Here is a 21,257-nt window from a genome sequence, read left to right on the forward strand (position 1 = left end):
TCAGCAAGACAGTGTATGATAAACCCAAAGAGCCCAACTTTTGGGACATGAATCCACTATTTGACATAAACTGCTGGGAAATTTGGAAAACAATGTGGGAGAGCTTAGGTTTAGATCAACATCTCACACCCTACAACCAAGATAAATTCAGAATGGGTGAATGACTTGAATATAAAGAGGGAAACTATAAATAAGTTAAGTGAACACAGAATAGTATACCTGTCAGATCTCTATTAAAACCAAGCAAGAGCTAGAGAAAATTACAAAATGTAAATTAAATGGTTTTGATTATATTAAGCTAAAAAGGTTTTGTACAAACAAAAACAATGTAGTCGAAATCAGAAGGGAAACAACAAATTGGGAAAAAATCTTTACAACAAAAAACTCTGACAGGGGTCTAATTACTCAAATATACAAGGAGTTAAAGCAATTGTATAAAAAATCAAGCCATTCCCCAATTGATAAATGGGCAAGAGACATGAATAGGCAATATTCAGGGTAAAAAAATCAAAAGTATCAATAAACACATGAGAAAGTGTTCTAAATCTCTAATAATTAGAGAAATGCAAATCAAAACAACTCTGAGGTATCACCTCACACCTAGCAGATTGGCTAAAATGAAAGAAGGGGAGAGTAATCAATGCTGGAGGGGATGTGGCAAAATTGGGACATTAATGCATTGCTGGTGGAGTTGTGAATTGATCCAACCATTCTGGATGGCAATTTGGAATCATGCTCAAAGGGCTATAAAAGACTGCCTGCCCTTTGATCCAGCCATACCATTGCTGGGTTTGTACCCCAAAGAGATCATAGATAAACAGACCTGTAGAAAAATATTTATAGCTGCACTTTTTGTGGTGGCAAAAAACTGGAAAAGGAGGGGATGTCCTTCAATTGAGGAATGGCTGAACAAATTGTGGTATATGCGGGTGATGGAATACTATTGTGCTAAAAGGAATAACAAACTGGAGAAGTTCCAGGCGAAATGGAGAGACCTCCAGGATCTGATGCAGAGCGAAAGGAGCAGAGCCAGAAGAACATTGTACACAGAGACTGATACACTGTGGTAAAATCGAATGTAATGGGCTTCTGTACTAGCAGCAATGCAGTGACCCAGGACAGCTCTGAGGGATTTATGGTAAAGATGCTGCCCACATTCAGAGGAAGGACTGCAGGAGAGGAAACATAGAAGATAAACAACTGTTTGAACGCATGGGTCGGGGTGGACATGATTGAGGATGTGGACTCGAAACTACCACACCAATGCAACTACCAACAATTTGGAAATAGGTCTTGATTGATGACACGTGTTACAACCAGTGGAAATGTGCGTCGGCCATGGGTGGGGGGATAGTGGGTGGTGAAGGGGAAAGTAGGGGCATGAAGCATGTAAACAGGTTAAAAATGAATATTAAAAAAATGTTTAAAAAAAAAGAAATAGAGGATGATCCATTAAGAGCCAACATGGATTAAAAAAAAATGGATTTGTCAGGCTAAAAAACTTGCTTTATTTTTAACAGGGTTACTATTAGATCTGGAGAGTACCTTAGATACAAAATGTTCAGCATCAGGCAAATCATGGGGCAGACTTTCCCATGACCCTGTTAATAGCCTGGCTGACAAGATAGCGAGTTCTCAGCTGGATTATAAGGCAGTTGAGGAGGTTCTGCTGTACTTGAACAATGAAAATGAAAGGAAAAGGTGCATCTAAAAAATCAGATAGATATAAAGTATTTTAATACAACCATGAGGAGCCAATTGAAATCATTAGTAAACTCAGCATGATTTTGCAATTTCCTTCAGGATTACATGAGAATTTAATTCCTTCAAATTAAGAGTAGAGGAAGCATATGACAGGAATTTCACTGGTTTGGTATAAAATCAAGTGATTAAAGGATGCAAGGATGGAAAAGAGGGTTTTAATTTTTTTTTTTAATGATGCCCCTGATTCCAAGACAGATATAACCAGAACAGGGCTGTTGTAATGGGAGAATAGGAAGAAATAATTAGACCAAAGGTCATGATGAAGAGGAAGAATGGATATTGGAGAAACAAAATAGCAATAAAAAAAGGTAAGACTATAAACTGTTTTCAGAGATGGGAAACTGAGAGTTTAATCTATCTGAGATGGAACATTTCTAAGTAATAATATGACCAAACTGAAGCAGAGTAGAAATGGAGCTGATGAGTCCAAAGAGATGTGAGTACATAGTGTTAGAAGATCGTTAAAGTGGTTATTAAATTATGTGATGACACAAGAGGAAAGGGATTGAGGAGGAATGTGGTCCAAATCATGATCATTAAGAAAAGTGAGGAAGTATCCTTGCAGTCTACAAATGACAGAGAGAAAGAACAAGTGAATACAGGCTAGTTGTCCAGAAATGTTGTTGTGTGATATTGAAAGAACCAGAGCCTGGAAGTGGCACTGGAAATAAAGGGCATGCCAAATACAACTTCTGCCCCTGTGAGTTAGAGTAAATTGAGGGAAAAAGGCATCAGATTTTTGACTGTCACATTTTGACTGAAATGCCAGTGAAATGGAGTTCTCAAAGATGAGTTAGAAGCAGAAGTTAAAGTTAAAAAGTTAAAAAGTTAAAAGTTAAAGTTAAAAAGTTAAAGTTAAAAAGAGGAGTTGAAAATGAGAATTTCTCAAAAAATGAGATTGCATTACCAAATGGCACATTCAGTATCATTGCATCATATAAATGGAGCTTAGATGTAAATTATGCCAAACTTACCATTTTACAAATGAGAAAACTGAGTTTCAAAGAGGCTAAATGATTTCTCCTAGAATATTCAATAAGTGGCTATCCTGCCATTTGAATATGCCTCTCAGAGCATCACTCTTTTATCTTACATTTATTTTTATCATGCAAAACACACTTCTGTATCAGCCATTGTAAAAGCACATTCATGCATAACCAAAATCCCAAAATAAAACCACAAATGCACTGATGTGAAGGATAGTATGCTTTGATGTGCATCCATCGAACTCCAACAGTTCTTTCTCTGGATGTGGATAGCATTCCTATCATGTCTTTCAGGATTGTTCCAGATCACAGCTTTGCTGAGAGTAGCCAAGTTTTCACAGTTGGAGCATCGCTCTTTGTACTGCCTGAGTTTTGAGCAAGGGGATTCAGAATGGGGATGGAAAAGAGGGGACATATTTGACATATTGAAAAATACAATCAGATTTACATGAACTTTCTTTCTTTTTTTTTTTAAACCCTTAACTTCTGTGTATTGGCTCCAAGGCAGAAGAGTGGTGAGGGTGGGCAATGGGAGTCAAGTGACTTGCCCAGGGTCACACAGCTGGGAAGTGTCTGAGACTGGATTTGAATCTGGGACCTCCCATCTCTAGGTCTGACTCTCAATCCATTGAGCTACCCAGCTGCCTCCTGCATGAACTTTCTAATGATCTCTTCTGATAGGATATTTTATATTACTATTCCTTATGTCAGGTGTGAATAATACATAATCGGGCATCTTTCTTTTTCTTCTGTGGGGAGGAGGAGAGAGTCTGGATGCCTGACTTGAAATTTTAAAATAAAGGAAATTACAGAGTCAGAAGGCAATGTCAAAATTAGAAAATGCTTTTGATGTTTCTAATAAAATAATTCGCTTTGCCAGGGGCTCCACTTTGAGAGAACAACATTTGACAAGTAATACTAAAAATAATAAATAAACATCTTTGACCCTGATGTATACTCTTACATCTCAGGATGATATGATGAATACTTCTTGGCATATGCAAATTCCAAGAAACAGTTTCATGTTTGTCTGTCAATCATTGTCATCTGCTTAAAGAACTATAACTTTTCTTCTCTTTTTTTCTTTGAAATGCTTCAACATATTTATGCTTGTCTTGTTTGAGATGTTCTAACATTGGAAATCTATTCAAGGTTTGAGAAGACAGAAAGAATTAAGAAATACAAATTTGGAGTATCCTTTTTTGTAAAATGTCCATGATGGAGATAACTAAAAACAACTTAGGAATAGACTGGCATTACTCCTTTAAAGAAAGACTTCTTTTATATCACAAATGTATTAATTGTACTGAAACACAGTTTATTCCAAGTAGAACTGTCCATTTTATTTAAATATCAATAAATCAACAAATATTATTGACTATTATGTGTCAGGTATTGCTAAGCTCTGGGGATGCATAACCAGAAGAAATAAAATCCCTCCTCTTAAAAGCTGACAAGGGACATCTTATATACATATATGATAACTATGTATAAAACAATACAATTTCTCGTGGGAAGAGAGGGAGAATTTAGCCATTGGGAAATCGGGAAAATATTGTGTAGAATTCAGTGATAGAGCCGAAGTTTGGAAGAAACTAAAGATTTTAGTAGGCAGAAATGATTAAAGTGGACATTTCAGGCATGGAAGGCTGTCACTTGTGCAATGAGAGTAACAGAAGATTTGCTGAATATCATAGGTTGTTCCTCACTAAACCTTTGAGTATAAAGATGAGTAAGAAACAGGCGCTTGGAGCTAGGTTGGGGATCCTAACTTAAATAACATACAGAAAATGGTTTAAGGTTTTTTTAATAACAAGGTAATGGGGAGGCTCATTTTCTTCATTTGTAAAAAGGAGTTCATATAAATTGCAAAATCTAACCTATCAAATAGTGAGCAAAAGGTATTATAAACTTGAAAATATAATACATATTAAGTAGTAATTATTATTATCAGTCTTATATTCCCATTATTATCAACTAATTTCATGTCTTAGATTGTTTCAGTATTGGGACTTTCTAAAAACTAGAATACTTTAATTTTCCCAAAAGTTTTTAGATTTTCAAAGTAATATCTTCAAGACAACCCAACGAGTAAATTTGTGTCACTTTATCCATATTTTACAGATAAGAAAGCTGAGGTGATGAAAGGTTAAGCAACCACCATTCCCAACTAATATCTGAGATGATATCCAAGTAAATCCAGTTCTCCCAATTCTAAATGTATTTCATTATCCAGTATATCAAATAGCCTCTCCAGCATGATTAACCAATAACCAAGTTTAGAATCTGAGTTTTAAAATTTTTAAATAGCATGGATAGTAATTGCGGTTCATTGTTTAGTCAAGTTTGACATTTTGTGATCCCATGGACCGTATTGACTATGATGTTTTCCTGGCAAAGATATTGAAATAGGTTAAGTCACTTGCCCAGGATCACACAACTAGTAAGTATCTGAGGCCAGATTTGATTTCAGGTCTTACTGACTCAAGGTCTGGCACTCTATCCACTGAGCCACCTAGCTGCCCCAGATATTAATTACATACATTTAAGTAGTACTTTAAGATTTAAAAAGCCAACTATGAGGTAGTAAGTTGTCTCAATTAATTTACTCCATAATATTCTTAGGATAATTCTAGTAATATATATTATAGAGCTCCCTGACTCAGCAGTATTCAATGGCTTCCCCTGACATTGGATAAAATCCAAATTCCCAAGCCTGATATTTAAAGCCCTCCACAATTCAGTTATCAAGCAATCTGTCTAAGACATGACTTCCATTAGTTAAAGGAACCCTCAGCTTCATACAGAACTTTTTATTCACTGTCCTCACAGTGTATCTTTACCTTATGGTGTTCTATAATAGTTTTCTAAGTACAGAATTGTCTTTATCTTTTTCAATTCCTACCTACAGCCCTTGATTAGTGTATCTCCCACTTTCCCACCCAAGCTTCTTCCCAGTATTTCATAAAAAAGTGACTTTGCTCACATTTTAATTCATAGCACTCATCACCTACACTATTCGTTGGACAATTTATTATGTACAGCCATGTAGTCTATTATCTTCAATTTTTTACCATTATTTCATCATAGGATCACAGGATGAACACTAAAAAGGTCTTTAGATGCCATCTATTTTCATGCCCTTATTTTATAAATTTTCTTAGTGAGATGCAGAGCTCACAGATTAACTAAGTAGCTGAGCATGTATTCAAACTCAGCCTGATTTCAAATTGTCTGATTTCAAATTCAGCACTTCATTAGAGACTTTTATTCATGGGCTGGTATTTTTTCATATATTTTGTGAAGTGCGAATCAGACTTTTCTTTATCTAGCATCAGCAACTTTTAAATTGATTAACCCAAACTGAAAACACCCCTATTTAACACCTTGTAAGCCATCAAGTAAGAGAATTCACAAATCTCTTACTTGGAAAGTTCCACCCTTTTAACCCAATCAACCAGAAACTTGTGAATTCTATGATGAGTTGTTACAATTAAAAATAATAAAGGCTGATATAATAATATAAATTAGTATTTTAATTAAAGCCATGCTGATAGGGATAAAATCATTAGACCACGCACTTGTAAGAATTCAAAACTGCCGCCTTAGCCATTTTACCTTTCGTACCTTCGCGTGCTCAGGTAGCTAAAGAGACCAGTTCAAAGTCACTTCCCCCTATTTAAAGCTGTCCCTCACCTTGAATACGTAATCCAAAACAGGAAACCCGTTGGACCACGGGAAATGTAGTTTTAAGGTCTCCACGTGTCCATAGAAAATATATATATACTTATAAATGGCATCTCCCAAATTTCAATGAACATTTCCCCCTGAGGTCTGGCAAAAAAAAAGTTGGTCTTTTTTCTTTGCTGGACCTGTAAACATAGACAACTTCTAAAATTTTAGGAATTTGGGGGATAAAAGAAATGGATAAACAAATGGATAAAACTAGCCGCATTATACAAAAAACCAATTTGGGGGCAGCCCCTATTGGTATTATAGTGTACAATTAAAACAATATATACCACTCAATTCCAACTCCCCATAAATTCAATTAACTGCACCCCAAGGTTCAAATTTTGGTCTTCATGGTATAGTGAAGGCTTTTCAGGCATCTTCATGGTGTCTTCACCAAACAGGTTCGTTGTCTGGATTCTGGGGAAATGGCAAGATCCTTATCCTGAAATTATTCTCAAAAGAATTTAAACTTTACATTATAGATTATAAAACATACATTTCCTTCTAAGAATTATACATTTCCCCCTGAAATTACTCCTAAAAGGGTTAAATATACATATATTTTTACATTATCGAATTTTAAAAAACTTAACTTATATCCCCCTGAGGAAAATTCTAAACACATCTTTTTTCCTTGAAAAGGGTACCTCATGTCAGCTAAGGATGAGTGGCTAAGTTACGGGGGTTGTATGAAATTAATTGGCAAAATAAAAAGAATAAAATTCAAGAAAAAAGAAAAAATTAACTTGTGAATGAAATGTAAAATGTGTAAAAAATGTAGGGAAATAAACAGGCCTTTGAATCAAGGCCCAAGGAAAGCGATTTAAGCAGTTTGCTATAACCCATTCAGGGCCAGGACTTAAGGAAAATGTCTCTCTCTGATCTGATTTACCATCAGCTTTTCAGGGAAGTGAGCCAAATAAATAACCAATCTTAGGTGCTGACTTAGGAACTTAAGCTGAGGGGACCCACGTCCTCTAAAATTTTAGAAAAGACTGGGACTCCAGGACTCAAACCCCAGTTTCTAAGCCCTAAAGTATTGGCATAGAACTCTTGCAATCCATGCAGATTTTAGTCAGTCAAGTCTCTGACCATGTGCTTTCTTTAGCACTAATTAACGGCTTTATGTTCCCTTCTGGAATCAGAGAGGCATTTAATCACAGTCCCATATTCTCAGACTCAGGCTCAGGTATTTGCATTAAGCTTATATCGCTGTAGAATCAGAAAAAGGATAAATAATGATTATATATGTACTTCCAGTACAAGATGAGAAAAAGGAAAAATCAATTGCTCTAATAAAAAAAATGTTTTAAAAAATCAAAAAAATATATATAGCTTAGAACTAGAAGGGTTATGTTATCCAAAAATGAGATTTTCATTCTGTGAGTGTAAAAGGATCTTACAAATAGCAGATTCACAATGAACATTCAAATAGAGTACCATAATTTCCAATAGCACATTTTAAAACAATAAACAATGATGTTTAAAAATCATATACTTGTTACAACTTGTAAACCTTGGCTAAGAGTTTCTCAACAAATTCTGTTATTGCTTCCATAGCAAAATCTGATATTTAAAAAAAGAAGCCTTCTGGTCCAAATTATCCTTAGATAAGAATATACAGGAGCTCCTTGGCTTCCTGTTTTAAAAAAAATACTGGGTAGGAAATGCTTCTACCCATTTAAGGCAATAACGTGTCTTATAATAAAATATATAAAAGCTTTATCCTTTAAGACAACAATTTTTAAGGATTTAAAGGAAAAGTTAAAAAGATCTCTTGTAAAATTACAAGTTAATTCTCAAAGCTTGGAAACTTCCAAAGTTCTATAAAATTACCAAGACAGAATAAATTTTAAAAGACATGTGCTCTATAAATCCAGTATACATAAGGCAATTTACAACCTTAAAAATGTGCAGAAAATATAATGTGAGTATTAGATTAACAAGCTGGTCAAAACCTCTTGCCAGTTCTAATAGATTTTTCTCATTATTTGGGAGTTACAATAAAATCATAACAGAATTAATCTAGCAGCCACAAACTTCATTAACTTAAACTGATTCAGTGCAACAGGAAAATCAAGGAAATAAACAAGATTAATTTACAAAACTAATTAGCAAAATGCAGTAAGATATAGTCTCTTTAAAATCATTCAGTTCTGAAAGGTTTTTTTTTTTATAATCAGTCTTTGCTCTCGGTTCAAAGTTCTGAGTAGGTATGGGGGTGAACCTCTTCCCCTGAGTGAGCTTAATAATTGCAAAAAAAGTTTGTCATTTTACTTCCTGTTTGAAGTGTAAATACTAGCGCGCCCATGTGGAATCCTGGGCTCGGGGCTAGAGAAAAGCTTAGGTCAGTTTTTTAGAAAATCCCACGTGTAGAGCTTGTGGGGGTGGGGGTGCCTAAATTAGGTCTTTAGAGAAACACGCGGAGGCTAGAATGCAGGGATAAAGGGGAATATACTTAACAAGTCTTTAGCAGCAGAGGTGAAGTCTCCGAAGATCTCGGCAGGCACTGGAATGCTTGCAGGCTTGCGGTGCGACAGGAAGGGAGATCAGGTCAGAAGTCAGAAGCGGCGGTGGAGGCACACTGGCTGGGCTCCGGCATTTTGGTTTTAAAGCCTGAAGCCAGAATCGGCTGGCCTGACCTCCCAAGGTGGTTTGGGCTGGACTGGCTGGCTGAGTCCCACCTGAGGCAAAAACGTGCTGTTGCTTTTAGCGAAAGCATGGCGAGCAAGGCCACTTTCCTTTTTTAAAAAATTGCCCGAAAAAGCTGAGCAAGATGGCCAAAAAACAGGCATGGCTATCGTTTCTGAAAGGCTATCTGGAAAACTGAGAGTTCGAATTTTGACCTTCTGGTTTGCCAAATTGTTATTATTAAAAATGATAAAGACTGATATAAATATAGAAATTAGTATTTTAATTAAAGCCATGCTGATAGGGATAAAATCATTAGACCACGCACTTGTAAGAATTCAAAACTGCCGCCTTAGCCATTTTACCTTTTGTAACTTTGCGAGCTCAGGTAGCTAAAGAGACCAGTCACTTCCCCCTATTTAAAGCTGTCCCTCACCTTGAATACGTAATCCAAAACAGGAAACCCGTTGGACCACGGGAAATGTAGTTTTAAGGTCCCCACGTGTCCATAGAAAATATATATATATATATATATATATACTTATAAATGGCATCTCCCAAATTTCAATTAACAGAGTTGACACCTTTAGAGGGTGAGAGGTGGATCCCATAGACTCTACCCCCCTGGGCAGAGCTAGGCAATTTGGAGCTGTTCATTGGCTCCTGTGAAGAGGGGAAGGGACAGAAAATGACTATAAAAGTCCTGATCTTCTTTAGTGGTCTTCCATAGTCATCTTCAACTGGTGACCTGCCTCTCAGAGGTAATTTGGGACTTGGATTGCCTCTTGGGTGAGTGAGTATCTGGTTTTCATTTCCTGGCTTCTGGAGAGAGATTAGTTCCAGAGACGCCTTCCCCTCTTAGAGAAGGCCAAATGGTTGGAAATCAGGTTCTCCAGTGGAGGGTTAACAAGCTCCGCTGGGCTGAGCTGAGCACTGGAGCAATATTTAGTGTGATATGCTAGACATCATCTCTACCCCCTTTTTGCATCTCTCTACTTTCACTCTTTCTATCTCTTTGTAAATAAAGCTATTAAGAGTCATTTTGACTTGAGCAATGATATTTTTAAATCAGCGACCACCATATTATTTTAGAATCCTCACATATTTAGTCAAACCCCTAAATTTAGTTCCTTACATTTTCAATTCAGACTTTAAGATCCTTGAGTGAATGAACTGAATTTTTTCTTTTTAATTCCATTAACACATAGATTGTTATCTATTATCAATTTCATTTTAAGATTTCTTACAGAGATGAAGAGATTTCACATGGCAAATATAAAGATTTGTTATATCCTTACAGTGTGTAAAGGATGTTTGAATTTAAATTATGAACTAAGATAGCCTTGATATTTTTTACAAATTAGATCAGCCTGCACACTTATAGGGGGATAGAGTCGAGGTGGATCTGGTCTTTATTGCTGTATTACACAATCCTGATTGTCCATCCTAAAGCTTCCAGTGGTATAGGAATTATCCATCCAATTACAGCAGTGAACATCACAAACTTAGAGAGCCAGGGACATGAATAGGCATTTTTCAGATAAAGAAATCAAAACTATCAATAAGCACATGAGAAAGTGTTCTAAATCTCTAATAATTAGAGAAATGCAAATCAAAACAACTCTGAGGTACCACCTCACCCCTAGCAGATTGGCTAAAATGACAGCAGGCAAGAGTAATAAATGTTGGAGGGAATGTGGCAAAATTGGGACAAACTTAGATAAAAAAAAAAAAAACCTATTTTTTTTATTTGAAAATTTTTATTTAATTTAGAATATTTTTCCATGGTTCCATGATTCATGTTCATTCCCTCCCTTCCCCCTCCCGTAGCCAATGAGCAATTCCACAGGGTTTTACATGTGTCATCTATCAAGATCTATTTCCATATTAATATTTGCATTAGGGTGATCGCTTAGAGCAGTAATGGGCAATCTTTTGAAATTTGTGAGTCAAAATTCGCCAAAAAAACATAACTTCACAATATTTATAGTTTAAATAACAAAAATGTATGATTGTAATGTAGAACTATATTTAATAAACCAAAATAGGTAAATTAATATAGGTAGAATTGTCATCTATAGTGCACAGAGTATCTACACTACACTACAGGAAATGTTTCATCGTTGGCATGTGGCCCCAGACTTCTTTGTATGTGGCCGCATGCAGCTGCGTGTCATAGCTTTGCCATCCCCGGCTTGGAGTCTATGTCCCCAGTCATGTCTCCATTGACCCGTGTGGTTAAGCAGTTGTTTTTTTTCTGTGTGACACTGTGACTGAGTGGAGTAATCAGTAATAAGGGGCCAGCAATGCCTTGGAATGAGGCCAGAACAGTGATAAAGTGCCCCAGAGCTTGATTCTGTACTTCCCCTATTTTAGGTTGGCTGAATGTGTAGCTGAGTCAGGAGGCAGAGAACCAGGACTCAGGCAGTTACTGGACAAAAGCAGTTCCTGTTAAGTAGGATCAATAAGTAAATGATCCAAGATAGGCTCAGCCTTCTCTGAGGAAAGGCCACCTGGGCTGCATCCTGAGTCCCTGTGCTCCCTGGACATATTCTCTGCTTTCTTGTGCCTTCCAGAGTATATAAGTAAAAACAGATCTGGGGGCTCATTACCAGACTGATGAGCATTTATTAGTAAAGAGAATTAGAAAGAGAGATGTCTCAGCCTTTCTAGATCTCCTCAATTGAGCTTGCTCAGGCTGAACTTGCCAGAAATCAAGAGATCAGGAAAGCTCAGAGACAAACCCCCATCCCAGAGAGCCAGTTAGTTCCGGGGGAGGCACAAAAGCCCCCTCTCCTCCCTTTTACCTTCCTCAGCTCCCACCTCCATGACTCGGGCTCTGGCACAGTGACTCTCACACTGACCCTGGCTGCCCTGGGACACAGCATCAGGGCCACAGAAACGTGACTGACTCCTACACCCCACCTTGGTGGGCCCTGGGGATCCAGGCTGTACTGGGGGTCCCCTAGAGATTTCCTTTCACACACTAGAAACTCCTCGGCTTCTCTCCTGAGCATCCTAGAGCTGCTTCTCTCAAACCTCCATTGGGCTCTTACAGACTCAGCTTCTAGTGCTGGCTCTGACACTGACAAAGGGCGGGACCTTTGGGCCCCTCCCTTCTCCGTGTGTCAGTTTCCTCCTGTAACTGATCAGAGGTGGGCTCTGCATTGTGATGTAACTTTCAGGCCTCTGTGCTCTGCCTTGGGCTGCTCTAGGAGGTGGTGACTTTCAAGGATGTGGCTGTGGACTTCACACAGGAGGAGTGGCGCCTCTTGTCCCCTCCCCAGAAGGAGCTGTACAAGGAGGTGATGGTGGAGAATGTCCGGAACCTGCTCTCTGTGGGTAAGGAGCCTCTCCCTGCTGCCCGAGTCTGCCATCCAAGGAAATAACAACCTCAGCAGTAGGCATGGTTGGGAGCAGTTTTCAGTCATGAGGTAGGAATGAGGGATGGTAGCTGAGTTCCAGAGCCAGGGTCCTCCTGCTGCCTGGTTCTCCTGCAAAACGAGTTTGCATTGTGTAATGGGACCTTGGGGGCTCCCTTTGGTGCTCCTGAAGTCCTGAGATCAAATGAGTGTTGGAGAATCTCAGACATGGAAGTAATCTCAGAGCTGATTCTGTCTTGCCTCTATCTTACCTAGAATTGTATCTCCCAGACCCATCTGGGAAAACTGTTCAGGAGGGTTTTCCTTCTAACCTTTTCCCCCTCTATTGGGGATCTTTTTCTCTTTAACCAGCATAAACTCAAAGCTCACAGCTCCTCAGTGACCCCTGTAATATGGAAAATCATACTGTCATATTTGCGTGGGGAAAGTTTGCAGTTTGCCCTAGTTAGAATATAGAACCTGGCATGAGCAAGGAGACTTGTGCCACCTGGCAGTTGGAAGCCAGGGTATAAAAGAGCTTGCAGACCTTGATTTGCTTCTCTTCTCACTTTGCCCTTCTACCTCTTCAGGTTTGGAACCCAGTGTGGGAGTGGGAACATGGGTACTTTAGGCTAGATAGGATCAAACTAACTCTGCAGGCAAATACTAACATCACATCTGGCAAACCAAACTATCCCTTTAGGCAAAGAATAGTTGTATTTATCACCTAAAAGACCACATCATTCTGACCTAGGGCTGTCCGCCCTGAGTCAGTAGAGGAGCATTCAGGAAAGACCTTTCAGCATCTTAAGACTGAGAAGTTATCTGTCCTTAGTTCTTAGTTTTGCCTAACCCCCTTTCCAGTACCCTTTCACCTATACCCCATTATCAATAAACCCTTTAGCATTAATCTTAGAACGTTGTTGTTATTGCCTGCCATCATCTCAGGCCAAGCAGGGATGGCTACCTGAACATTCTGAAGTGCTGCAGCATGAATAAACTCCATTACTGTTGAACAGGAAGTGCCATATCTCCCTTCCTGTCTGATTCTTACATACACCAATAGGAGTCACTTTCCTGTCAGGATAGGGACTGTAGAATATTCAACTTAAAGGAGCTTGGTACCTACCTCTCTGCTAGGCTGGTTGCTGGATCCTTGATTCATTTACATTCAGTTTCAAGCCCAGCCCTGGTACTGGCCCATACTTTCCTCTCCATAGCTAGCCTCTTCCTTCTATTATTATTATTAGCTATAGCCCCCTATTTCATTACACCCCAAGACAGACAGTGTGACCTTAAGTCTTCTTTCCTATTACTCTTAGCCTCCAGCAGAGCCAGTGAAGAAGGGAAGGAAGGGATTAAGCATTTATAACGACCTGCTCCTGTCCCAGGGCTCTGCTGAGGTTTTCTCTGTAATATTATGGCACTTCTTCACCTTCATCTTCCTAATTCAGGTACACAATTATCCCCATTTTACAGATGAGGATATAGATTTGATTAAGTGGGTTGTTCTGAGGCACCCATAAAGAGCTGTTTATGGTGAAATGTAAACTGAGGCCTTCTTGCCTCTAATTCTTGTCCCCTGTCCCTTCCCCTTGTAGCTGCCTCTCATTTCCTGATAATGGAAACTATGGAATGAGTCCAGCCTTCTTTGAAGAAAATGCCCTTGAACTAACATTCTGGTTCCAGATTGGTTCCCTGACCTATCCCCCTCTCGTCACCCTATATGCTGGGGAGACTCTCCTCCAGGGGTCCCAGTAAGCCTCTCACATGCTGTGCTTGCCCTCCCTTGTCATTTTCAAGATGAATGGACTGGCTGAGAGACAGTATTGGGCCCAATAAGGATTGTTGAGTTACCTAGGAGAGGAGGCAGAGACTCCCTGAGAGAAGAGTCCCTGAGGCTTAGAATGGTGTTAGGGTTAGGGAGGAGCAGGCAGAGTGGTAGGACAAAAGCCAGTGCCCCAAGGTCCCTCTCTCTGGGGTTTCAGATTGACCCAGAACTGTGACCCTCAGACCCAGTGTTGGAGTTTAGGAGTTTCTGCCAGAATAGACCAGAACAGGATTGGGGAGGAGGGCTGTTGTTCATTCATGGTCCCCCAGCAGGGTAACGGGCACATCCTACCCTGGGCTCCTACATTATACACACTGAGGTGTGAGGGCAGACTTATGTGGGAACCCCATGGACAGAGTCTCTAAGTGGAGTCACTGGACTCCTCATCATTTCCCTAAAGTTAACTCAGTAATGTCCTTCTCCCTGACTGATTCCTCATGCACAGGGCTTCCAGCTCCCCCAGAAGACATGCTCTCTTCTTTGGAGCAGAGGGAAGCCCCATGGATGCTGAAGCAAGAAGGCCTGAGGAGCTGCTGCCCAGGTGAGGGATGGGAAAAGAGGTGTGGGAGAGTTGGAGTGACCAGAGGCTTCTGTGTGCTCTGGTGAAGCTAGTGCTAGATTTGGGGGCAGAAAGAACCAACTTGGAATTCTTTTTCAGAGGTTTTATATTTTATTTTATTTTTAATTTTTAATTTTTATTGTAATGTTTTTAAAAATTTTATTTAATTGATTAAGAAAATTTTTCAGTGGTTACATGATTCCTGTTCTTTCCCTCCTCTCTTCCCAATCCAGTCTTGTAGCCAAACTGCAATTACACTGTGTTTTAGATGTCATTGATCAAGACCTATTTCCATATTATTAATATTTGTACTAGGGTGATCATTTAGAGTCTACATCCCCAGTTATATCCCCATCGATCCATGTGATCAAGCAGTTGATTTTCTTCTGTGTTTCTACTCCCACCGTTCTTTCTCTGGATGTGGATAGTGTTCTTTCTTATAAGTCCCTCAGAAATGTCCTGGATCATTGCATTCCTGCTAATAGAAAAGTCCATTACATTTGATTATGCCAGAGTGTATCCGTTTTTGTATATATGGTTCTCCTGGTTCTGCTCTTTTCACTCTGCATCACTTTCTGGTAGTTAAATGAGTGAATGAATAGGCTTCTTTTTCCATGGAAAGAGAACTTCTTTAGCTAGGAGAAGAATGACCTTTTCCTCTGTTCCTGAGGTCAGAGAGGAAAACGAGGCAGCTGAGCTGGGTGAGATGTGGTGGAGATGAGAGCTCTGCAGAGAGCTCTAGCTTTTGTTCAGTGGAATATGAGGCCATGTTTTCAGCTCAGAAGGTCAGGCAGGGTTTGGGAGAAATCCAGGAGGGAGATCTGGAGACCAGGGAAATATTTAGAAGGCTGGTATGGTGAGTGGCAAAGGGAAATCTTGACACAGATGCCACAGGATTGTCTTGCTATGGTGAGGACCCAGCTGAGGTCAGGGAGCCTCAATGTAGAGTGGAGTCAGATAGCTTGTTTCCTGATTTTCCTTCTCTCCATTGACTTGCAGCCCATAAGCAGGAGTGAAGAATGCTGGCTTACTTAGAAGAGATCGAAGGCTAAGCTTTCCCTAAATCATCAGCTCCAGGCCCTTTCCTGGTCTCTGTGTCTCTGTCGTTTTCCTGTTCTTGGACAATCAAGTCACCATAGCACCTCACTTTAGGGAGATGAAATCCTAGAGAGAATCCTCTGGGATCTTCAGGATTGGGTCTGCTCTAGTTCGAATGGAGTTATTGTTGACTGCTGAGACATAAGGGCAAGAGAGGTACAGAAACATGCCTGAGGCCAGAGCATGTATTTTCCTTCCAGGAGAGGAACCATAATGCAAGGATCCTGGTAGAGGTTGGGTCTGACATAAGCCCTGGGCCCAATCAGTAAACATGTATTAAAAAATAAATATGTTCCAAGAATTGTACTAAGCCCTGAGCATACAGAGGAAGGGAAACACCAGTCTGGGCTGTCCTGGAGCTCACAGTCTAGAACCCAGACATGGAGATGGTTTAGAAAGAAGCACAAGATCCTTAATCTCATTCTGAGTTGATTCAGGGAGAAAGGAGTGTTGGGGAATCAAAATGCATTTAATTTAAAAGAGAAATCAGGAACTAGAGGAGTGAAGAGAATGAGAGTTTAAGGAGAAAAGCAATCAAAGAAGGAAATAATCCAAATTCTAATTATAAAAATAAACATCACCATATGCATATTCCCTCTAGTATGTATCATACACTTTATAAATATTATCTTAACAGAGTCTCATAGGAACCCTAGGAGTCACTTAATAGTATCATGTGCATGTTATAGTTAAGGAGCCTGAGGCCAACACAACTCCTTTGACTTGCCCAGGCTTAAAAGTCCTAGCAAGTTTCTGAGGTACAACGAAAATGCACCTCCGCCTGTATTGGAATTTTTAAGAAGAATGTCATTAAAACTCTAGTATCTATTTAAAGGGTGGTAATAGAGAATTGTATGAGCTTTCTTGCCCATTTCCTTATAAAAGGATCATGGACTCAATTTACTGTATATGACATTTGTAAACATGGGAAATTCCGTGATTTTGTTTAAATTTCATTTAGCCAAAGGATTTTATTTTAGTGAAGAGAGACATTTAAAGAAAAGTAATGACTACTCTGAATGAGTAGGGAACAGAACAAAATCTCTTTTATGTCTATTATAAATGCAAAAAAGAGTACTGAATTTCTTCATCTAATCTCAGATACTGGAACAAAAAATAAAGTTCAAAGCAATCATGAAGGAAATTACATAATGCTTACATAGAAGCTAAATTTTAAAATAACAAGATTATTTAGTCTACATGTATTCAATGGTATCATCCAATGAAAAGAGGATTGAATGTATAGATAATGAAAATGAAAGCAAAAAGATTGAAAATAAATTGCCTAGTACTCTGAACTGAGTGTTCCCAGTCACAAGATTTGGTCTCAGCTGCTAAGATTTTGGGTGAAGTCACTCAACCAGCCTTTCTGAGGTTATGGTCTGAATTAGGAATTTAATAAAGCTTGCCTGTCCAAAATCCCAGATTTGTTATGAAGAACCAATGAGATCACATGTAAGTCTCTTTGTTATTTGAAATGTTCTTTAGATTTGAGGTAATGGCATTTTCAAAGGATGGATTGTGCCCATTTCAGTTGGAAGACTTTTCTTTTTACTTTAGGAAACAGGATATAAAGTGGTTTATTTTCTTACTGTTGAGGAAAGGAGATAAATTTATATAGGTATATATGTCACTCTATATTGCATGTTTTCCCCTTTGTTTCTTTTAGGAGAGGTCAGACCTGAAGTGAAGGCGAATCCAACAGTGATGAGCTTTCCTGTGGAAGACTTGGACCTACAAAGATTCATGAGTGATGGTCTTGTTAACTTTGCTTTCAGAGAATTCTGTGTTGCACCTCAAAATTCATCTCATATTGAACATCAAAGAATGCACAGTGAGGAAAAATCTAGTGGAAATGAGTGTGGAAAGCCTTTTATGTATAGGGTCAGTCTTGCTAGACATCAGAGAATTCACACTGGGAAGAAATCTTATGAATGCATTCAGTGTGGAAAGACATTCTGTCGGAGCTCTGATCTTGCTGTACATCAGAGAATCCACACTGGGGAGAAACCTTTTGAATGTAAGCAGTGTGGAAAAACATTCAGTCAGAGATCCCATCTTAGTCTACATCAGAGAATCCACACTGGAGAGAAACCTTATGAATGCAAGCACTGTGGAAAGACATTCAGTCGGGACTCCAATCTTGCTGTACATCAGAGAATCCACACTGGGGAGAAACCTTATGGATGCAAGGAATGTGGAAAAACATTCCATCAGAGCTCTGATCTTGCTGTACATCATAGAATCCACACTGGGGAGAAACCTTATGGATGCAAGGAATGTGGAAAAACATTCCGTCGGAGCTTTAGTCTTGCTGTACATCAGAGAATCCACACTGGGGAGAAGCCTTATGAATGCAACCACTGTGGAAAGTTATTCACAGAGAACTCCAGTCTTGCTGTACATCATAGAATCCACACTGGGGAGAAACCTTATGAATGCAACCACTGTGGAAAGACATTTAGTCAGAGCTCTACTCTTTCTGTACATCAGAGAATCCACACTGAGGGAAAGCCTTATGAATGCAAGCAGTGTGAAAAGACTTTCCATCAGAGCTCCCATCTTGCTACCCATCAGAGAATGCACACTGGGGAGAAGCCTTATGAATGCAAGCCATGTGGGAAAGCATTCAGTTCCCGATCCAGTCTTTCTGTACATCAGAGAATTCATACTGGCAAGGAACTTTATGAATGCAAGCAGTGTGGAAAGACATTCTGTCATAACTCCAAACTTTCTGTCCATCAGAGAATCCACACTGGGGAGAAACCTTATGAATGCAACCACTGTGGAAAGGCATTCAGTTGCAGCTCTAGTCTTGCTGTACATCAGAGAATACATACTGGCACGAAACCTTATGAATGCAAACAATGTGGAAAAACATTCTGTCATAACTCCAATCTTGCTGTCCATCAGAGAATCCACACTGGGGAGAAACCTTATGAATGCAACCACTGTGGAAAGGCTTTCAGTCAGATATCCCATCTTAGTCTTCATCAGAGAATCCACACTGGGGAGAAACCTTACGAATGCAAAAAATGTGGAAAGACATTCCATCGGAGCTCCAACCTTGCTGTCCATCAGAGAATCCACACTGGGGAGAAACCTTATGAATGCAACCATTGTGGAAAGGCATTCAGTCAGAGATCCCATCTTAGTCTACATCAGAGAATCCATACTGGGGAGAAACCTTATGAATGCAAGAAATGTGGAAAGACATTCCATCGGAGCTCCAACCTTGCTGTACATCAGAGAATCCACACTGGGGAGAAACCTTATGAATGCATGCAGTGTGGAAAGACATTCTGTCAGAACTCCAAACTTGCTGTCCATCAGAGAATCCACACTGGGGAGAAACCTTATGAATGCAGACAGTGTGGAAAGACATTCAGTCGGAGATACAATCTTGCTGTCCATCAGAGAATCCACAATGTGGAAAAACTTTACGAATGCAAGCAGTGTAGAAAGATGTTCCATAAGAGTTCTGACCTTGCTGTTCATCTGAGAATCCACACTGGGGAGGAACCTTATGAATGCAAGCAGTGTGGAAAGGAATTCAATTGCTGCTCCACTCTTGCTGTCCATCAGAGAATGCACACTGGGAAGAGACCTTATGAATGTAAGCAATGTGGAAAGGCATTCATTTGTAATTCCCACCTCACTGTAGATCTGAAAATTCATACTGGGGTGGAACCTTAGAAATACAAGCTATGTGGAAAGATTTTCACATGCACCTTCAATCTTGCTGTTGTGTGAATGAAATTTACTCTCTCCCCTTTCTGGGGCAGAATAGCTGGTGTCAGCCTGGCCAGGACACAGAGGTGAGCATTCTATGATGGAAACCATTGATTGAGGATAGAATGGCAACAGGAAAAAGGGAGCAATTAATTTGAAAACTCGCGGGATTGTGGCAGGGTGATGTCTCACTGCACTGCTCACTGTATGGCCTAGCAAAATAGAAAGCCTTTCCTGAGAGGAGATTTGTTAGTGGTCAGAGGAAAAGTTTGATAAACTGAGGCAAGAATGGATTTCCAAGCTCTTCTCTTCCAGTTTTGTTAATGGCTGGCCTTCCCTGTGAGCATGGCTATGGTGCCCTAATGGTTGCCACCGAAAAACAAGATAAATGGAGCAGTGAGGAAACAAGTCTCATATTTTTTCCTCTTATACAATACATCCCAGAAATCACAGATATTCACACTGAGTTCTGACCTTTTTCAAAACCAAAAAATTCAATCTACTATGTCATTAGCTTTGCTAAGATGAGGTCCAAATGGACATATGATTTAGATTTAAAGTGTTATGACATAAAAAGTTAAGAAAGCATAGAATAGTTTACATTTCAGATCAATTTGTTGATATGGGAAGAATTTATGAACAAATGATAAATTAATAAAGTTATGAGGTGTAAAATAGTTACATTTTGTTATATTAAATCCAAAATTGTTTCTTCCTGAGTTTTTAAAAATTCTAACCCCATTCTTGTATGCCTTAATTCATCCTTTCATAGCATCTAGATCTCAAGAGGAGTTAATTGAGGAAGGAAATAATGTTTTTATCCTATAGAAATCATTTATAACTAGCATTTCCTGTGTAAGGTTTTAAAAAAAGTTCATATAAAGAAAAAATTAAAAGATAACAAGTGATATTGTGGATTTCAAATATGTAATAAAATTATTGACATTCCAGTGACTTCTGTTCATTTGAATGCATTATCAAAGTAATTATTTTCCCTAGAAAATCACCAATCTGCTTAACACTGTGGACTAGTTGCACCCAGAGGCCAGTATAACATGTTATATAATTACAGTGATCTATACAATTTTTAACTCGTCACTTACCTGTGAAATCTTCAGCCTATTTTGCATTAAGGTCTGTGCTACTTATGTGGTGAAAATGAATGGTCTGCAAAAGGGAGAAAGAACCTCAACATGAGGAAATGTTACTGTTTTGGTCTTCTTGCAGTCTCTAATTCCATTAGATTTAATAGCCTCCACAACACATTTCTAGCTTACATCCAGCTTGGATTCCACCAAACTCCCAAGATCTCCTTTAGAAAACCACTGTCTAGCCATGCTACATCATCATACACTTGTGAAGTTTGTATTTTGGACCCCAAACCAAGGATGTGCTTTTATCCCTATCAAAACTTATGTAATTCAATTTGAGCCAAAGTGTTAACCTGTCAATATTTCCCATTGTGCAGGTGGAAATTTTGCCACACTTGAGCTACACTCCCAGCATCCTTTTAAGTACATCCTCACTTGATGTACAGAGGCTTGGGAGATAAATTTTTC

At 39.1% G+C, this 21,257-nt stretch overlaps 1 protein-coding gene across 1 annotated transcript in view; it reads left to right on the forward strand.

Annotated features, from left to right (window-relative positions):
- The window catches only part of LOC123230541 (zinc finger protein 345-like), a 92,794-nt gene extending 73,132 nt beyond the window's left edge, over positions 1-19,662 (forward strand). Inside the window, exons 3-7 of the mRNA XM_044656674.1 lie at positions 12,404-12,458; positions 14,755-14,850; positions 17,636-17,850; positions 17,887-19,395; positions 19,552-19,662. Coding sequence (XP_044512609.1) covers positions 12,404-12,458; positions 14,755-14,850; positions 17,636-17,850; positions 17,887-19,395; positions 19,552-19,662 — 1,986 coding nt within the window. The remainder of the gene's footprint in view (positions 1-12,403; positions 12,459-14,754; positions 14,851-17,635; positions 17,851-17,886; positions 19,396-19,551) is intronic.
- The last annotated feature ends 1,595 nt before the right edge of the window (positions 19,663-21,257 follow it).

This window comes from Gracilinanus agilis, chromosome 1 (assembly GCF_016433145.1).
Source record: "Gracilinanus agilis isolate LMUSP501 chromosome 1, AgileGrace, whole genome shotgun sequence".
Classification (NCBI taxonomy): Eukaryota; Metazoa; Chordata; class Mammalia; order Didelphimorphia; family Didelphidae; genus Gracilinanus; species Gracilinanus agilis.